Raw genomic sequence first — 21,273 nt, forward strand, 5'->3', positions numbered from 1 at the left:
AGACTCATCGAAGGCTCCATGTTGAAAAAAAGAAAAACACGTTTTAATGCACCTTCCAGCACAGTTTAAGTGTAGAGTGAGCTGAATAAATGAGTCCGACGAGTCCAAACACTTAGTTAAATTGCATTTGCTTCTTTATCAAGAAAGGCATTACTCTGCAAAATGTTATGGACTCCTCTTTTGATTATGTCAGTCCATTTAAAGATGTCCGTTTCTATTTTCAGAGCGGACGTAAACACATTCTCTTACAGCCTGACTCGTTGTCCAGTCTATCAAATTTACTCCCAGTGGACTGGAGAAACATTAGCGCAGCTCACTCAGCTTTGTGCCAGAGGCGACAGGAGGGGAGGGATGGGACACAGAACATAAGTACAGCCTACAGTGCTGGTGAATAAAGGAAATTTTATGGCTCCGTTCATGCTGCACAACCTTTGGGGTGGTGGTTGTGGGTGGAGGGCATTTCCTGCTTTGCCAGCAAGTCACATAATTTGAAATACTCCACATTATCCTGCATTAGCGAACGTTAGAGCATGAAATATGGCTGATTGCACTGTATGAAATATTAAATATGCACATTATGAATAGCCTATATATCAAATCAAAATAATATGGTGCAGTGGGTGTTTCGTTTGCTGCACTGCTGGCTCTTAGCCATCGCTGCAATCATATTTTGAAGTTTACAGTTACACATACAAAAGACTGTAATACATAAAGGCTATTTAGAGGTGTGTGTGTACTTGAGTGACCATAAGAGGATGTATGTCAACAGAATTTGGTCATATTTTTTGACCATTCAGACTCCGCAATAAAATTATAAAATGTTTGCAATTGAAGAATGAGAGATCTCTTGTTCAAAGGCTCAAAACATTTGTAGAAACAAAAACTAAAGCGATTCCCATATTTAAGAAGAATCATTGCGAGAACATGGTTAGATTAACTCAGGGTAACACAGGGTTTACATGTTTCTCTTCTCCTGTGAGAACTGTATTATTGTAGACATGAGATAAGCCAAGCAAAAGTTGGCAGGGGATATTTTGGTAATTTGAGAAACGCAAACATCAGCCAAGCTTTGATATTTACTTTTACCAAAGACCAAATGTCAACAGAGAGATGGGTGAAAGAGCTGAAAATAGAGCCCTTTGTCTGACTGTACATTTCTTTAAAATCAGAAACATCCATAGATTTATTTATTAGTTCATTATTTATAATTGTTTAGAATTTATTATTTTTCATTAATAGAAGAATTTTCAATTTTTCATTCTGATTTCAAAATGAGAAAAAAGTGAACAGGAATAATATAATTTCCAGTGTGAACCTTTTGTAACGTTAATCCTATCTATGTAGAACATGCAGCAATTTAATCTTGATGAATCTCTTCACTCTGTAACTTCATTCTTTAAACATATGAGCTTTTTCCCCAAACTCTTACAACATATTTTTTTCAGATAAAATTATGACTAGAATGTGGAAATTTCAGATAATTTTTTTATAAGCTTAAACTTCTTCTTTAATTACTTGGCAAAGCTGAATCTGTTTTTCCGTACTGTCTCAAGTCTCAAGGATTTTTGCATAAAAAGCATATAAGTAACTATAACTGCAATTATGTTGCTGTCACATACACACACAGCAGAGGCCACAGCAGATCACTTAACAAATGTTGTATTAGCAACAGCAGCAACTTTAAAAAGAAAACAAAACCATGCAAACTCAAAGATTTGATTCATCATTTCTCGTCACGTTGATGACACATAGCAACATAAATGCATCTCGGGGTGGAATTTTCCTTTAAAAGCGAGACACGCGTCATAATTTTTGTCATGTTTTAACAAACAGATTGACATAATCTGAAATGATTACATTTGTTTGAGGAGACTCATTATGCAAATAAGCTGTCATATAGTAATTCCTTGAGTTGGCAGTGTCATACTTAAGCTGATTATATCAAAATCATTCTGTCTGTTTGCATTGCATGTTAATTAGGTGATACCAAACTCATTTTGTATGTCTCCATTGTAATATCCAAGCATGAATATGCATGAAGGACTGTTTAATACAGTAATTTCATCTGACGGTACACTAATGCCTGTCAGTGGCAGTGCTGAGAAATGATATTGATGAGATGTGTTTAAACAGCCCTTGCACCCCCAGCACATACAGGCCTGAAGATTACACCCAATAATGAACACTTCATCCCAGCACATAACACAAACATTCATCCCCAGTCAACGTTTTCTAAAAAGCTCCAGGAGACAGCACGCTATGGGCCCCTCCAAACTTTTACTTGGCATGTGTGCACACATGCGTGCGCGCACACCCACACACACACACACACACACACACACACACACACACACACACACGAAAAACACGCCCTTGTATCAGCTGCCCTGAGCCAGCCACCGACTAAAACCACTTGTTTACTCAGTGATCCCATGTTGGCTTTAAGAACACAACGACCTGGGAGCAGGCTAACTTTCTGCAGCCCTGTCTGCCTCATGGCCACTGTCCCTGGCTGAAGATCAAGGCTGTCTGGGTTCACTCAAAACACAACCCAGCCAGAGACGAGGACATAAACACTGTAGGAGAAGAGTGAGTGAAGCAGGCAGGGACACAAGATGCTGGTGACAGCACAAATCACAAACAAGAAAACCGCATCTGTTAACTGTGGTTCTGTCTGAAAGTTCTCGCTCCATTATTTCTGATGAATTATACAATAATAATAATCACTGCTACTACTTATTGTCTCATCGCACAAGAGACATTATGTGTTTTGTCTTTCATCCGATTGTCTTCTGTTGTAACTCTTTTTATTAAGCCTGAGATGGGAGTGGAGAATCAGGTGTTCAGTGCAAAACTGATTAGGCATGGGATGATTAATATTGTGAGCAACAGCAGAGTCAGCAGGACACATATATTGTAGGAGTTAGCAAAAGGTTTTGTTTGTGTTTCTCGGGAAGAAGGTGGAGGATCGATGGATTGATGGTGCAAGGGCAGCTGCAGAGCCAGCCCTGACGTCGCAGCCTCAAATACCTATCGACAGTTGCCCGAGGTGACCCAAAGGTCACCAGGAAATGTATTGATCATACTCAAACTCAAGTCTAATTGGTTGGTACTGGAAAATCTGGAGGAAATTAACCTCAGACATTTTACTGAGACTGTGTGGGATAGCTGTAAAATAGGGACCGCAAGAGAGGAATTATTTACACATCGGCTTCCAATATTCACAGAGGCAAACTATTCAATTTTACACATGGATAATCTGTGAATCTGTGCTAGGAAACGTCAGCAAACAGATCACACTGAAAAAGCCTCAAATGCATTGCACTATTAAACCTGTTAAACCACTTTGAGGGAATTACAGTGTAAACAGGTTTCACACCTGACACACTGCTGTCTCCCCATCAGGCAGGGGCCTCACCTCTGTCATCAATAGGCAATTATTCTAATGCAATTAAACATGACTCTTCTCCCCCTCTTAGAATCAATACCAATTATTTCCTTTAATCACAGGAAATGTGTCATCAAGGTCCAGCGGGGGTGTCACTCCAGCAATTAAGCCTTAGTGCTCCTCACCGTGCTTGTGAAAACCACCAAGCAAACAGGCAGCTAGCTCCCACTCCTTAACCTCATCCTTCCTTGGCAGCATCCAGTTGCTGTCTAATTATGGGCTTCCAGGATGAAAAGTCATGGCCAAACACAACATATCCTACAAGTGGGAGAGCCACCATTTCACTCACTCTCTCTCTCTCTGACACACACACACACACACACACACACACACACAAACTGGCATTGTAATGAGAAGAGAAATGTCTGCCTGTTGCTCACTTGAGAAGCTGAGCAGTGTGTGTGTGTGTGTGTGTGTGTTGGTATGTGTGTTTTCGTGCACTTGAGTGTCTGCCATGTCTTTTTCTGTCTGGATGTTTAGAAGCATAGCCAACGCCCTGCAATGACCTATGTGTCAACAAGCGAGTGGGAGCAGAGCAGTAACAGGATGTGGTCCATGAGGGACACAGCAGCAGGACTAGAGCCATGCCAAACTCTTGTGTAACAAACAAGCCTGTTAAATAAGCCAGAGTCAAGAGGAGGAAGTGGGGCCCAGTGGCTACCCCGTTGCAGACATGTTACACGTACATTTGAAATCAGTACAGAGGATTGCCACATCATCACACCATGGTTGGCCTTCTTGGCGACATGCGACATGTCATGGTAACCTGGCACTGCGGGTTAAACCATCTCCAGGTCATCTCACCCCAACCTGAAACAGAGCAAAGGGTAGAAATTAACTTTAAAAATACAGTATGTAACACACAGAATGATATAAAGATATGTATCTATTAGTTTTGCAATAACTAATTGCGTTTGTTGGTCCATCTACATATTTATTTAAAAAATACTGGCAAGGCTGCTGTGCCATTTTGGTTGTTTAATAAATAAATGATTCATGTTAATTTTAATAACACCTGCTTACGCTTACTCACTTTTGGGTGAGCATTCTTATACCATTTTTAGCACCAAGTTCCCTCTTGTACCCAAGAGACATTAAACTTGTACAGCCAGAATATCATGAAATTTAATCCACATTCCTGTTACACCTACTTCTGGAGTAAATTTGCATTTTCTCTCCAAAGCAGATTTTGACAATAGCAAAGCAGTTAGTATAATGTTTGCTATGTCCCACCAAGTGTAAACCCATTGGTTTGTGGAGTACTGTTATGGAGCATCATGGCCTTCAAATCCCTGTTGAAAAATAAGTTACTCTTATGATGTGACAATGCTATTGTTAGATTTGGTCACAAGAATTACTTGGTGAGCTAATGGATTGTGGTCATAGTTAAAAGAAACCAATGCTGACTAAACAGGAAATGAATAGAAGTCTCCCGTGTGAAAGGTTTTGCTGACCCATCCATCCATCCCAACTCCTCCATAAGAGGACTTTGATGGTCTACAATGATGTCACTTTACTCCCTCTTGACGGAAAGAGTCAGAATTACCAGGGCCTGTACAGACAATTTAATGAAATGACAGATTCTGTTATTCTTATTGAGAGGACAATCTCCTAGAGACACAGGTAGAATATGCAAATCACTGCAACATTTAGTCTCTCTGACACTGTGCCTCAAAATTATCACAGGTACTTTATATATACATATATGACCTTGCTGACCTTTGATTAAACTGTGCCCACAATATCTGAATCCGCACTATGTATACTTCACTGATCCAATAATTACACTCCATCCAAAATGGATCTGGCATCGATTTGATTATTGGCCATGGAAAGCAATTTATCATTTTATTCCATGAGCTGGATTTTATTTCTGCAGTTTCCAAAACCAAGGAAAAAGTACTGTGACTCTAAGACTTTTGTATGGCAAACTAAAGGCAGTCTCAAAACATATAATATTGGAAGTGACACCTCGCTAACAATATCATCATTATTCACTCATGCGCATTACTTTTGTTTGGTTGAGCAGTATTCCAGCTTTAGCCCTGCTGGAGGAGATACAGCCCATGATCTCCCTCTGAGGCATCACATTCTGACATCCAGAGAGCTAATATGACAGCATATTACCACTGCAACCCAGCTTACCAATAACCTTGCTGAAATATAAGACTCTGTTCTGCTACAGTCAGTGGTCATGGGCCTGTCCTCTCTTGCTGTTGGGGTATTGCTGTCATAGCTTTGGACACGGTGTTAATTTCACCTCACGAGTCACTGAACATGATCTTCAGCAATTGGTATTTTCATGTTAATAATATGCATTGTGAACGAGGTGCTGGAGGCACAATAATAATAAATCACTCTCTCCTTTGTCCTCAAGTTCAAAGTCATTTAAACAGGTTCCTGTGATAAGCGTAATAACTATTAAGTCAAACGGAAATTGAAAACATTTTTTTTTCGCCTCATGGTCTTTGTTCATTTGCAAGCTGCTTAATTGAGGGCATAGGTTGTCTGCTCATAAACTCACCAACCCTTTGTTACACACACACATATGCACGTACCACCACACAGCCATACTAAAAACATATAAATGTGAAGAACCAGAGAAGATCAAGTGTGACCTGTGACACTCGTTTGGATGGACTGATGCAGGCTCATCTCTGGACTCTGCACAAACAGAACAAATCCTGTACTGTCAAACCTGTCAGAAGATTCACAGCCCACTCAGTCATTATTCCGCGCCCTCTTTCAGGTGCGTCAGCATCTGATGTCAGTCGAAGAAAGATGATGCTTTAGTTGGCAATAAGTCAGTTATTAGGCCCAACGAAGAGAGTTCAAGACACTCTGGCATCAACAAATGATATCAAACAGGCATCACTAGCTCTTGGGAGGTATATTCAGTGATTCATCAGTGTGGGGCACATCAGCAGAGATTTTTATATCTCCAAGACATGAAGGAACTGTCTTGTTACTGAAAGGTCCCACATGCTGTATACATAATATGTTTGTCATCAACTGTGTAGCATGTCCTTAAAGGTGAGCAGTTCAGCAGAGAAATCTCCTCCAGGCATGTTGACAGCATCAGCCTAAATCACAAACAGGGGCTACAATGGAGAGAAGAGTTTCTGCTTGAGGTTTATCTTGTGTGCCCAAATAACACTTTAATGTCGAGTACGTTACACTTGTACCTTCACAGGAAATGTTAAAACATAAAGAGCAAGACATAAAAAGGTCTCTCAGTGTGGAAGCACTCCAGAGTAAAAGGTATATTGTGGATGTTTCCCCTTTATGATACCTTTAGTTATTGTTTGCTTTACAGCAAACAAAGTGCACCTCAATTCTATCAAGTTACATCATTTCTACTTGCCCACCATTTGGGAGGGGATTTGGAGCAAATCCCAGCATGCCCTGGGTGCAGGCAAGGCAGCACAAAGTCACCAGTGTATTGCATGGCTAATTCTCATACATTAACGCTCACATTTGCACCAATTTATATCCTCACTTCACCTGAGCTGCAACCGTCAGACTGTGAAAGAAAACCGCTGTAGTCATGTATGTGTTGCATATGAACTACAACATTTTCATCATCCATCAACCTGGAAACTCAGCTAAAAGGAAAAGACAGGCATCTATTATGTGTCCTTTGATATCAGTATGAAATGGGACCTTGGGTGACAACAAGGTGTCAACTACTTTGTCAGCAGATGATGGACAGATGAGAGTTCACCACCTGATGATAGATGGGGCCAGTGGCTGCTATGTTACAGCAGCGTGTCTTTCAGGAAAAGTCCTTTCATACGCACACACGTACCCACACCAAGTTGCACAAAACACATATAACCGTCGCTTCTATGCATTAACTTCCAAGGTCGCACCCTACCACCTTCTAATTTAAAATCCCCAAGCTCAGTTTTACTCTTTGAGTCTTTGAGATAAAGAGATCAACACAGCAGGACCACCCTACTGCTGCTGCGCTTGGCGCCGGTACTCTCATTAGTCTAATTCTACATCATGCTGTGATTGGCAAAGGGTCCAAATGAAAGACTAGAACAGCCTATTTGTCAGAGTGAAGCTTTACATTGAAATTCATATTCATATTCATGGAAGAACCTCATAACACTGATGTATTCAGCATATTTCATTATATGACACCATAGTAATGAAAACTGAAAGAATGTAATATTGTAACATTTATAGTCATCAGCTGATTGGTGTAGAGGTTTTACACATACAGAGAAACAACTTACACCTTCAGGCAGTGATGGGCCCTTTTCACACACTGTTTCTGTCACGTCCCCAGAGAAGTCCATTCTCAGCTTGTTCTCAGTCAGGTGAATAAATGTGCCATTACTCAACAGCCTCCCTCACACTGTCAGCCACACCCTCCTTTCTCTTACTGTACCAGCAGTGCCCACTGACAAGCCATTTGTCATATCGACATTTTTATTGCTTATTCTCCAATTATAACTTCTATACTTGTGACATTTGCACAGCCATTTATCCCTCAGCTTGAAATTAGCTGTTAACAAATCATCATATTCATAAAACTGCCTAACAAGGCTTGATGTAACTGAGCTTATGGCCTTTTATGAAACACAGTGATAAAAATGGGTAAGTATTTTTTTGTCATTGCTCTCCAGAGAGGAATTGTGCATGTTTGATGATTCATTGGATTCTGAAGTAAATGCCTTAATCTGGTACTAAAGTTACCTACCTATTGTTACATAACCTTGATTCTTGCAGACTGGTTTGACACTGGTGAGGTCAGGGAGCTCAAGTTAAACATCTGAAAGTCTGCTGCCAATCTGAGGAACAGACGAGCCATTGGGTCAAACATTCAGACACATGGACGGACATGAAAATAGCAGCAGACCACGTCAGGCTAGAACTGATGGTATGCATTGATTTGTTTTTACCCTTAGTTTTAGCTCATGTGTTTCTCCTTCTTCTCTCTTCCCATCATATTTTAAACACAAGGTTAATCATTCTCTAATACCCAAGGCTAATCAGAATGTTATGAGACCAGCATCAGCTACCGAATGCAGAATGACTTTGGGTCCCTGTGAAGCTGAACTATACTCCATCTTTAGTCACTTTCCCTTCTTTGAGTCCAAGGTTACCAAAGACTTGCCACAGCAAAAGAGATAAATTGGATTCACAGAAAATGGCGGTCTGGAAATGTGTCATACAGTTTCTAACTTGAAAGCACATTACCAAATCATTTACTTGGGTTGAGATTGTAAATCTGCTATTACCGGTTTAAAAACACACTGTCATTATTAATAACCACAAAACATGTGAAATACTGAGACAATTCCTTGCTATTTTTTTGTCAAACTATGTCACATTATATATATGCTCTCTGTTTTAAAACAGATGTAGTGAAAAAAAATGTGTTCATTTCCTGCAAAAATGCATTCATATTTCTGTTGTTATCAGACAATTTTATAAAAATAAGAAAAAACAGCAAAGCTTGTGTTTTGCTTTTGCAGCAGATTGAGACTTTCTGTAGGTTTTTAGATTACAGTCAGATGACTACAACAGCATACGAGGCAGAATTTATAGTAAATTTGAAAATTGGTTGAACAATTAATTCAATATCAGCAAGTTGCTCAAGATTTGCACAGCACTCAAATTTAGTGGAAGCCCCATACAGAATAGCCTTAATCTTCCTGGAAGAGGCCAACCTGTTATTTTCATTTCTTTCCTGGGGCTTTCGAAAATGTCAGAATAGTTATGGCTCATCCTGGAGCAATTTTACCTCTAAATGAATTTGGCTTCATGGTATGAACCCAGAGCTAAAGAGACTCATATTTTTTGTTGCCTTCTTCAGGTCTCTTTTTTTTGTATCCTTCTTGACATTGTAATAATTCCTCATTCATTTAAATAAAATAACATCCAATCTGAATCTCTCAATTTTCTTTTCCGAGAAGTGCTTTTAATTGCTCTGTTGCCAAGAGCGTAAATGATATAATTTCTTCATAATCAGCATATAATGGTGTTGCTTCTCTTTTGTACCAGTGACGATTTGCAAATACATTTTTTAAAAAAAAACTCTTTTCAGTAAATGTATTTTCATAAAATAGAGAGAGCAGGCATCTGCAGCTGCTTCTAGCAGACAATCACAAACATTCCTCCTCAGCTCATATAGGTTAGGTCTGTGCTCGCTGGCGACGCACACTGATGTTATGTGCCAAAAGCGTTCCCACAGGCCCACACTGCTCCCACAATAAAATCTCTCATACGCATGTACTCTTTGAGCACAAGCAAATTACATAATTCACAGAATACCTTTTTAGTATCAGTGGATTCTAACGTGTCTGCGCTTGCCAATTTGTTTTGTTTGGAGCACGAGATGAAATGGGACAGCAGGCTCGCCTTTGGGAGAACAATTTGTTTGCTTGTTAGCTTTAAGATCCTGTTTTATTTAAATGCACAAATCTGCCAGTGGCATGAACTCCAACTCAGTGCCTCTGGGAGGAGGGGCAGAAGCCAAGTGAAGCTCTTCCAGTGGCGCTCACTTGGTGAGCCTTACACAACACGCTCATAAGCCAAAAGAATATGTGCAATATATTTTATTACTTGACTCTTACTTTGTGTGCTGTATACCCCGTCTGCTGTGTGACAATATGGATTAAACTGATGTTCAAAGTGTGTTTGTTTATTTTTTGCCCAGCAGTCAGAAGGCCCACATTTGGGAGCTTGAATGGACTTTATGGCAATTAAAATGTTATTCGTTTAATCCTGTGAAGTCCCAGGTATAACTGCTGGATGCAGTAATCGCTGCCAGCATTTTGCCCCCCTGCAGCTTTAAATGAAAGGTGTGTTTTACTTTCTCAGCAAATAGAAATAAAAAATAGTCCATAAGAAAGCAGTTAGTCGTGTCTTGACTGCAAAACATCCACTGGAGAGGATTAATTGCGCTCGTGAATGATAAATAACCCAATTAGAAATCCTTTGATTAGAATGAAATAAATTGAGTTTTGATGTACAGTCAGCACCGCAATATACTTTCTAATGTATTTTGGATGCTAACACAGAATTCGATTACTTAACATGAATGTGAAATTCACTTTAGGGTCAAACACAGTCAGAATTAACAGGCTTCACATACAGTAGATCATATATATGTTATGTAGATCATATTATGTACTAGCGCTCATCAACCCCTGCAATTTACACTGTCTACAGTCATTTACAGCAAACAAGCACAGGCAAGCCAGCTGTACAGTGTGTGCCTGGTGAGGAGAACCAAGCATGTGTGCAAGCTAAAGGCCTTCCTCAGGACTTGGTGGAGACAAAACTGCATCTACAACATGACTGGATTTATTTATTTTTTACTGGATTTTTCTTTTGCTGGCTATTCTCAGGTTCTCTGTAATCGCATTTTGCTACAGACTCTTCTAAAAGTTGAATTTATTCATATAATGTAGTGTGTGACAGAGACAGAAAGTTGATCCAGTAACAGTTGGCTCATTAATCTACAAATAAATCAACTGACACTTGTACTGACTTATAACCCTGAAAATCCCATTTTTGTTATCAACTGCTTTTCTCTGTTCTTATGCCACTGCAAACAGACTTTTAATGAATTTTCTTTGAAAATTCTGAAATTTTCACAATTTTCAGACATCATATACATTAAACAAGTGATCAGTCAATCATAAACTCATTATTATAGTCAATCATAATCGATATCTAACTGCTGGAAAAGTTTCCAGCAGAGCGGCCCATGATAGAGGATCTTTTGTGTCTGGTACGAGTGTAATAATCCGTATCTGTCTACAGTGCAGAGTAAAAGTAATCTGTTAATCCACAGCCCTCTTTAAGAACCAGTGGCTTATTGTGCACTTTGAAAAATTGTACATACACGCACATACACACACATTGTCCTTCAGATCATGTATCACACAGCCAGCACAGCGTTTCAGGTTGTGACAACGCCCTCTGCCTGCGTACAGAGGAGTTGCAGCCTGAAAGGGTTTCAGTCCACAGCATTTCCTCCCCGACGCTCGCCTTTCATGTCACTTTTTCTACTTGTATGTGCAGACGCAGCCAATCTCTTCTCTCATGACGCCACCGAGGCTGGGCTCAGAGGGCTTGGATCACAATATTAACACACCCACCCTGGATGAACACTTGGAAGGGAAACAAGGCAGTGTTAAGGGGACAAATTGCAACCAGGATCCCTGCACCTGCCAGCCAGTCTCAGATTTGACTTCGGCGGGGGCTCGCAGCAGCTCCGGCGGAGAAGCCGGACCGCAGCCAAGCATCTCAGCGAATCGCCTGTTATGTTTATAGGATTTCCACTTTCTTTTTGTTTCAAAATTATCAACCAATCGTTAATACTATGACGACCGTGTTTTTGCGGACTATATCAACCTCTCCTGTTTACTTTTTTTCACCCAGAAGACAGTTGTGACTCATTTTGACATCTCACTCCGAGCTCCGAGCAACACGAGGAAGCAGATTTGAGGAAGAATATCGGTGTTTTTTAACAGGACGCTCCTTCCCCTCGCTACCTTTTCTTAACGATTCATTTAGTGGCCCGTCCTCCCGAAACTGTATCCTGTTCAACAAGGTAATGAATGAAGAACACTTCTTGATCCGCTGCCAGTGAAGTGTCCGGTGATCGCGATGTGTCGGTCTGCCCACCTGTCTGGGAATGAGGAATTAGGACTCTTGTAAAAAAAAAAAAAAAAGAAAATACATGAAAAAAATGAACATAGACTGATCACACGATGGAGTTGTTAACATAGATTGACAGGCATTATGTGTGCAGTGATCACAGTAAATCTTCAAACCAACGTCGCTGCTTTGTCATCGCATACTGTTGGACATCAGTGTCGGTGCCGTGAGGTGCGCTGCGCTTAAAGCTCATCCTACTCTGTGTCAAGAAAGAAAAACAAATGATAAAGATGATATTGTTTCGTAAATTCAGGGTGCTGATACTCATGGTGTTTTTGGTAGCGTGCACCATGCACATCATGATAGACTTGTTACCCAAACTAGAGAAGCGAGCGGCGGGAGCGGACGGCGGGGAAGGCGGCTGTCAGTGCGCTCACCACCCGAGCGGCGAGTCGCAGGGCTGGGGGAAGCAGCGCGCCAGGTCGGCGGCTGAAGCGGGCTGGCCTAACAAGCACACGCTGAGAATCCTGCAGGATTTCAGCAACGAGCCGAGCTCCAACCTCACGTCCCACTCCCTGGAAAAGATCACAGCAGCCGCGGATAAAGCAGAGTCTTTCAGGCGGACGAGACCGTCGGCGGAGGACAACAAGCCCCTCATCGGAGACGCGAGCGGGGGTCGCGCAGTCCCTGCCCACGGTGCCTCCCGTCTGTCTGCTCTGTTTGAGCATCCTTTGTACAAGGTTGACCTTCCTCCCCTCACGGACGATGACACTTTGTTTAACGTCAACACCGACATCAGGTTTTATCCCAGAGCCCAGGGGAACCAAGGATGGTAAGCTGTTGGGAATTTGTTAAACTTCAAGCGTTACAAGTGGCACAGTCAGTCTGCTTTAACATGCTTTAGTGCTGATGGAATGCAAGTCAGGGTCCTCAAGTAGCTGATGTTTGCTTCATAAAGAAATATAGGCCGAGTAGTAAATACATTGTAAAAAAATAAATAAAAACATAAATATAAATAAATAAAGCTCATCTGATATCTATATAAAAGTAGCCTGGTTTGTGGGTCCATGTAGGCCTAGAAATCAGAAATGAGACTCTGTCTATCTATCTATCTATCTATCTATCTATCTATCTATCTATCTATCTATCTATCTATCTATCTGTCTGTCTGTCTATCTATCTATCTGTCTGTCTATCTATCTATCTATCTATCTCAACCAGCCCATCAGTCTAACTGACAGTTAGATTCTGTGTCTCCTTTGCCTCCAGGATAATGTCCATTTACGCACCTGCTGCATTCACCCATCTCTCCTACTGTCATGCTGCCTTATGTTTTTAAATACACACCTTATCACTTACCACCCTGATTTTGATAATCTTGGATAATACTTCATAACAGCATTAACTCCATGTGTTATTACAGAACACAGTGCTCTGTGGCAGTTTCTGCAGACTCAGTTTGCCTGAATTATATTAAGAGACTTCAACAAATACTGTAACTATCAATTAGACAGACTAAAAATAATCTTCACAGGAATCTGCTTGCACCATAACTCCTACACTAAGCCTCTTCAACTCTTCCTTGTTTTCAGGCACAATGAGGAAGGGAATGAAGAGGAGGAGGAGTTCTCGCCAACTGGAGAGGTGACTGCAGAGTCTTACCCCAACTGGTTACGTTTCCATATTGGCATCAGCCGCTACGAGCTGTACTCCAGACACAGTCCTGTGCTGGATGCTCTGTTGAAGGACCTGGTCACACAGAGGATCACCAGCGTGGGTGAGTCAGTCAGAGACACTGTGTTACCGAGGTGTGTGTGTGTGAAGTGAAGGAGTTCTGTAAACGTGCAGGTACTGGTCCAATTATGAGCATTTGTTATTTGTTGAGCATTGGCTTCATGTTTTACAACACCAACATGATGAAACTTAAGAGTCTACAAAAGACTTGTTATTTTGGTTTCATTTTTCTTCACAGAACTGATGATGAAATGTGGGTTGAACTGGCTTAAACAACTAACAGCCTACCTGAAAATGCTGTCAGCGCAGTTTGTGCCTCTGTCCTGTGATATAATTCAACTTAAGAGGCCTTTCTGCTCTGACAAGAGTAAAATTCTGTTAGGTAAATGTAATAGCAGTCTTTATATTATGAAATAAAAGTAGTGTCTATTAAGTCTTGGAAGCACTCTCAGTCTTCAAAAACTGAAACTGTCTTAACCATAGAGAGAGTGTTTTGCACAGTACCGCTGCGTGTGCATGTGTGTTAGAAGAGATTACAATTACAACATGCACATCTGGCCCTGTATCTGTATTTCTGCGTATGTTTACGAGTTAATAAATCTATGTCCAGCTGCCTTTTCTCTCATCAGCTTGATAATCAATCAAATTATGTGGATGTGTCTGTGTGAGAGAGAGAGTTGGTTAAGGTATGAGTTTTATGACCTTATCATTAATTATACCCAAGAAGCCCCAAAACGGGACATGCTGCATTTCATTTCACCTGACCAATGGGAATATGCAGGGTGTTAATAAACTGAAAGTGAGGATGGATGATAGATGGATGGAAAGGAAAGATCACACATGCCTAAATTCACATAGCAAAACATTTTTTCATTTCTAAATATTCATGACTGCCATTTGGAGACGCTTCTGTGCAAATTCTGTGCAAAAGTGAAGCTGTGCGCACAGAGACAGGACATTTCAGTTAAGATAAGATTTCCTTTATTGTCCCACAATGGAGAAATTCACAGTTCTGCTCTGAGAAGTGAGAAAAGTAGAAATATGTCAAGGTGCAAACGTGGCTGTGAAAGTAAGTGATTTTTCTTCCTCATAAATGGCATGTCTGCCATTATGACTGTTATCACTGTAAATGATACCCTATAAATGTACTCTGCTGTAGTTTTTCCAGCTTCTGATTATACTGGTGCCGTCTTGGGCAAATCTTATTTGTGAAAGAGATGTTGTCTCAGACTCAAAGTACATAAGACAAATAATTGTGATAAGTAATATCGGGATCGAACTCAAACTGGTAAGAATACCAAAATATCTTCCACTGCTGCTATCTCTGTCTCTTTGTGTGCTTATAAAACAGCGTCATTGTACTTCTTATTGATACTATCTCCACGGTCTCATTGTTAATACGTCTCTCCATCTCGCAATCATTCATGCTACACACCTCAGCCTACACTTTAACAGTTTGTTTAAGTTTTTTTGCCCCATGTTTATAATATACTGAATAAAGCACCAATCTGTTCCCAGACATACCTATGAAAACACTGTATGTCTGCTACAAAGCAAACCCCATGTGTGTGTGTGTGTGTCTGGAAGCAAACATTACAAGCCTTTCTGCCACCGTAAGTGGTACACACACTTACCACTTACCTGTCTCACTAAAATCGCAAAACAGAGACACCATCAGAAAGTTTCCCTGTTCAGCGTTTTCTGCAATGTAGAGCTTCACTCTTTCCCCCCCTCTGTGTCTGTCTCTCTGTGGCCTTTTGTGCAGGCTTCAGCTGGACTCATAAATCATACGCACAGTAGCGTGCAGTGGCACAGGTGAGAACACGGTGGATTTATCATCTCAGCTTTGGGATGGGAAGGGGAATCTGATGATGGTGGCGAATGAGGCCTGGAGCTTTCTGAAAGATTGGAGAACATGAAGGTTTAGCAACGACGGCAGGGACATCGATTCATTTGTGGATGCTTGGAGAAACGAGAGTAACATATAGATGGTTAGATCAACAGAGACACGTATGTTTGCACACGGGTACTGAGACAGATGGCCTTTAGGAGACTCAAAAGAATGTCTTGTTGAAGTTCAAGCCATGTTTGATTGCATGTCAGCGCAGATCCAGAGAAACAATCAGTCGAGCTTTTGCTGGGGGATTTTCACAAGGGATTACCTTTTGTAGTTTTCAATTAGAAACGAAATTTTTATAAACGTCCAGCACGAAGAAGCGAATTGAGGTCAGTCCCTTAAGGATTGAAGCTTATGGGTTTCAAGGTCACAGCATTAAAACATAGTTGAGTCATTTGCAATCTCTCAAAGGTTTTATGCTTGCTGTATAGCTGCACCAAGTTTAAAGATTACTCTGGGGCACCGTCCACTTGACCTGGCTGCAGCAAAACTGGCAGATGCGTCAATCTAATGTTGTCACTGTATTCTCTGGCTTTGGTTTCACTCAATATCCCTCCTCTACTATACAAGAAAACAGGACCTGAGTGACCTGAGGTTATTTAGGTTGTGCTTTGTGCAACAGTGGATGTAAAATACAAAAGCTTTTGAAAATGAGTCACAGTAAATGGGGAAGCTTGCCAGCAGTGAGTAAGACAAAGTGAGACACACAGAACATAACAGAGAGAATAAAAGGACGACATATACAAACAAGAAAGAGATAAAAGCAGAAGAAGAAATGAAGAGATGCAGAAAGAGAGTCAATGAACATAAAAGATGGCTCTGAGCAGGGAGTAGAGTGCGGCCAGCTACTCAGCCAGCAGGCCAGTCAGTAAGTGGGTCCACTACAGGGGACTTATGTTGATATTGGGGTTAGGCACAAGTGCTGTGTTGTGTAATATGCTCAAGTTAATGCGCTGTAATAAATGGGCAAATCCCCCGAAAGCCTGTCCATTATGACGGAAACACAAGGCATTTAGACAGGCCTGGCGGTCCCTTTGTTTGAGTCGGAGGCAGGCAGGAAGCTCAGAGCGAGTCTCCATCAGCCTCTGGGTGACACTGTGGACATGACTGATAGTCAGAGACATGTGCCCTGGCTGCTTTCCCAGGGTGCAGGAGGTCATCTTGGTGGAGTGAGAGGAGAAATGGTTGTTGAGAGTCTAACGTGCACGAGATTGTGTGCAATCCAAGTGAGTTTACAGAGAAACATCTGGTCAGAATTAAGTCTGTTGTGCAGCATGTGCACATACACACACACGGATGAAAACATGCAGTCGGGGTCAATTTATTCATTCATCAAAGGAGTAATCGCATCATAATAACATGCTGCTGAATTCATGTTAAAAACAAGGTTTTTTTTTGTAATTTTAAGGACAAAATGCAAGCACACACAGAGTCAGACAAATTGTCCATTTCCGTGGTCATGCCTCCATCAAACCCAGAGCCGTAGTTACCAGCAGATGCTCTCCATGCCACGTCTTGCTCTCAGTTACATCCAGATCCTAACTGCCACAAATGCACTTTGATTGTACAGCAGATGTGATATCTCCATTATGCATTCGTGCAAAATTGCCTTCTCCTAACTGGCAAATAACAAAACAGCTGTGCATATGTGCAAGCATATTTTTGGTGTGTGCTTATGCGTGTGTGTGTTTATGTGTGTTTGTGTTTATACTTCAGATACTGATCTAACATTTTGATTGTTTTCCTCCCAGCCATGAAATCAGGAGGCACCCAGCTGAAGTTGATTATGACTTTCCAGAACTATGGACAAGCACTGTTTAAGCCGATGAAGTAAGTAGCACCACAGCTGACATGCATGAGAGCACAGATAGAGCAAATTTGCACATTAACCTACACCGCATCATGTTCAGATATTGTCATTGTTGGAGCACCCTTATTTAAACTTCCAACAACAGCTTCTGTGCTTTTAACACATTTCCCAGATTTCAACAAATCTGCTGTAATAACATCAGAAATCTTTTTGATACACTTGGTTTGATGCGCCCACTTGTAATGCATATGTTTCGAGAGGGCTACAGGAAATCTCATCTGAATAAGTGCCAACCACCGCCGCTGCATCTTTTGGTGCGTTCAGATACACAGCGCTCCGCTCTGTGTGATCTTTTTCTGTCTGCTTTTTAATTAACATCAACAGGCTTATGTGTTAATTAAAATGAGCATTGAGCCATCGTGAAGACATCTTCAGGGAGGCATATATGCTGGCAAGGCGCACTGCACATAAAAAAGAAATGCCCTCCCTCTCATCTGTCTGAGTTTTGCCCGATGAATTCCCATGCCAGTACGGATAAACAGTGTCCAGGCCAACTGGGCTGCGATCAGAAGTAATTGCTCAGGAGCCCGGTTTGATTGCTATGAAATGCAGAATGGTTTTCTGCATGAGAGCCCCAGCGGAGAATATTACATTGTGGGAGAGAGAGAGAGAGACGGAGACAGGGGGAAAGAGCTAGAGACAGACAGAGAGGGCGTTTGCACATGTTTTGCTTGCAGACCTGGTGAGTGATGCTTGTGAAAGCTCAAAGCACCATATCTTGACAACCTGCGTAGATATAGTTTGTGATGATTTTGCAGCGAAAGTCAAATTAGTGGGAGGATAAGCAGTCCAAGCCTGTGAGTTCAGTATCAGCTTTAAAATGAATGATGAAATGTTGCGCCTGAATATCTTTTCACTGTCAGGACTTGATTTATTAAGAAGCTGCAAAGTTTTTTCACAGTTTATTTACCAAGTGTTTGGTGTTCTTGTCCCTTAGTGAGCTCCCCTTTATCTGAATGCAGTGCAACTTTATCCTTTAATATGTACGCAACAGTTCAGTTGCACTTGTTTGGATGAGTCATTCTTCTGTGTCCTAACTTGGCATTTAATTCCAAGGTCAATCAGAGGCTGAATATTAGAACTTTGTTTGCTGAATTAGCCTCAGAAAATACTGTACAAACGATGGCAATCCGAACATCTGTTGTAGTTTTCTTGCACACAAACCTTTCAAGTCAACAGCAGCGCCTTGCAGGCATCAGTGGTATGTGTGACTGTTTTTGAGTAGCTATGAGACTGGACTAGACATTCAGGGGCTGCTTCAAGGCAACATGGACAACCGAACAATATGTGAGCGTGCGTGAGAAGTACGTGTGAGTGTAGGCAGGATGGGTCAGCAAAGGAGGAGAGCGAGGTGAGGTGTGACTGGGCCAAGAGCTGTTGCTCTGAGCATCGTGTGGCATCAGGAGATAAATCATCAGCAGTCATGCTTTGTCTTGTTATATAATAATATAATATATGTATTATTCAGTTTTTCACAAATGACTCTTGTCTAAAATGTGTGTATTACAAAATTCATTATAATATCATTGCAACTTATTCTACATACTAAACATAAATGACTCGCTTATCAATTTGTTCATGGGCAAGTGAGTAATAAAGTAGTATATCCATGGTCACATTAGGAGTCTCATGTTCAGACTTTAAATTATATCTGCTTCGAGCTTCATTTTCAAATTTTAGCAATGCAGGAACTGGATATATAACTCTGTGTCCGGTTAGCGAAAAAACTGGGAGAAGTAAAGTTCTGAATTCTTACAGTAGATTCTCAGTTGCTGTCAGAAGCAGTTCTGACAGTAATTGCATGCCAGTTTCTGAATTATATGCTACAGATTCCTGCAGCTCTTTATTTAGCCTGTCATATTTTATTCAAAGTCCTTGCTTTGACTGTCACAGTCATCTGTCTCCAGTGTTTACAGATATTATACAAAAGTCCTCAGAGCGGAAATACAAAAATATCAGTTTTCTGAGAGAAACAATGGAGAAAAATAACCTTTGTTCTACTTTTGTTAAAGCACATCATGAGGGTTTGTCGTTTCTCTCATGGCATTGATGTGTCCCACTTTTATTTTCGGAACTGCAGTGCATTCTGGGTACAGTAGTTCAGAGAAACGCTGCGTGCACTGTTTTACTTCACCTGTCCCATTGTGCAGCATCAAGTGGTGCTTCAAAGAGGCTTTGATGTTTCAGGCCTCCTTTGAGCCAAATGCAAATCTGTACACTGACATGGGCCAGGAGACTGCACAAGCTGACAGCTTGGCAGACACCTCCACACGTTGTTTCCTCTGTGCAGCGCTGGGGGAAAAAAAAGTTTGGAGCTTTGTTTTATCTGTCAGACTAACTCTGTGATTGTGTTTGTGATTTAAGATGGGTGCCCGCAACGGAGTAGAAGATGCTCATTTAGCTTTTCAAACTGCAATTTGTGTTTCAGGTCACAACGGCATGTTTTCTCCCCACAGCAAATGATCACTGTTAGGAAGTGATCTAATTGCTACGTCCTTTACAATCTCTGTTGTTTGTGCTGTCCAAAGAATTATAATCTGACTATCATCTACAAACATAGTTCCTTGGTTGTGGTTATGGTAAATAATTTTCAAGATTTTAATTCATGCAAAACTGCAGGTATCTACACTAATCGTAATGCAGACACTTCAAGAGTAAAACATGGATGAACTCCATGGTGTCACCATGAGAAAATCTTTCCTTTAGCCAGTAGAAATGAATACAAAATAGACTGAATTTGGACCTAAGATGGACATGTCAGATGGCTGTAAGTAAAAAGGGCTGCAGAGGAAGGAAGTAAAATGTGGCACATGAATAGAGAGAGGGTTACTGGAAGTAGCACTGGAAGACGGATGAGAAGCAGAGATAGACCAGAGGGTAGGGGAGTGGTTATGCTTGCCAACCTTTCAAGGAACTGGGTCTTCCAGCTGGAGCCAGGTTAGAGGCCGAGTGGAGACCCCCCATGCCAGGCCTCTGTATCTGTCTGGCTCGAGTCCCTGGTGCCCATCTTACCCATCCCCTGCCAAGACCCTGTTTGTGCTGTGTGTATACAGAATGTTCATGTCGTGCTAATTGGATTTGTCAGATGGAGGGGTGAGGGATTGAGAAGGGTGGTGTAAGCCTCAGATATGCAAAGAAAGAATTAATTTCTCCATCACTTGCTGTTTGACAAGCCCACCCCCCACCCCCGTCCACTTTGCTTTGATTTTGTTGATAGTCTTACAGTTCAAAATGGCTTATGCATTGCAAGAATAGCAGAAATGACTTTGATCGTCCTTGTTTGTTGTGTACATTCCCCATTTATGCCCAGAGCTGTTACATCAATGCACGGGGTTCATTATATGTGAAGACCTGCCAGAACATATCTATCTATAAATGTATATGGGGCACACATAGATGCATGCCCATCCTTGAGCACCATGGGGAATCAAGATACATGTTCATCTGCCTACCCATCAGTTTTGAAAAGCTTCTGCTCTTAGCAGCAATAAAACCAGTTGTTTGGCCATGGAGCCTCTTAGCTGCAACACCCAAAAGGCGGCTTTATCATCTCCAGGCTGTCTGTTGGAGGGTTTCAGTATCTACTGTTCCCCAGCTGGGTTATGACTGACATTCCTCTGTGGAGCCTCTCTCTACAGATGGGGATTGAAGCCATCTAATGTCCTCTAGAGATAGCCTCTCCCTGCTCTGGTTATAGAT

At 41.3% G+C, this 21,273-nt stretch overlaps 1 protein-coding gene across 1 annotated transcript in view; it reads left to right on the forward strand.

Moving 5' to 3' along the window:
* The first annotated feature begins 11,430 nt into the window (after positions 1-11,430).
* Positions 11,431-21,273, forward strand: part of fam20ca (FAM20C golgi associated secretory pathway kinase a) — a 36,174-nt gene continuing 26,331 nt past the window's right edge. Inside the window, exons 1-3 of the mRNA XM_046414961.1 lie at positions 11,431-12,905; positions 13,666-13,850; positions 17,456-17,534. Of these exons, the coding sequence (XP_046270917.1) occupies positions 12,355-12,905; positions 13,666-13,850; positions 17,456-17,534 (815 nt within the window). The 5' untranslated portion in view covers positions 11,431-12,354. The remainder of the gene's footprint in view (positions 12,906-13,665; positions 13,851-17,455; positions 17,535-21,273) is intronic.

The sequence above is a fragment of the Scatophagus argus genome, chromosome 16 (assembly GCF_020382885.2).
Source record: "Scatophagus argus isolate fScaArg1 chromosome 16, fScaArg1.pri, whole genome shotgun sequence".
NCBI classification, from domain to species: domain Eukaryota; kingdom Metazoa; phylum Chordata; class Actinopteri; family Scatophagidae; genus Scatophagus; species Scatophagus argus.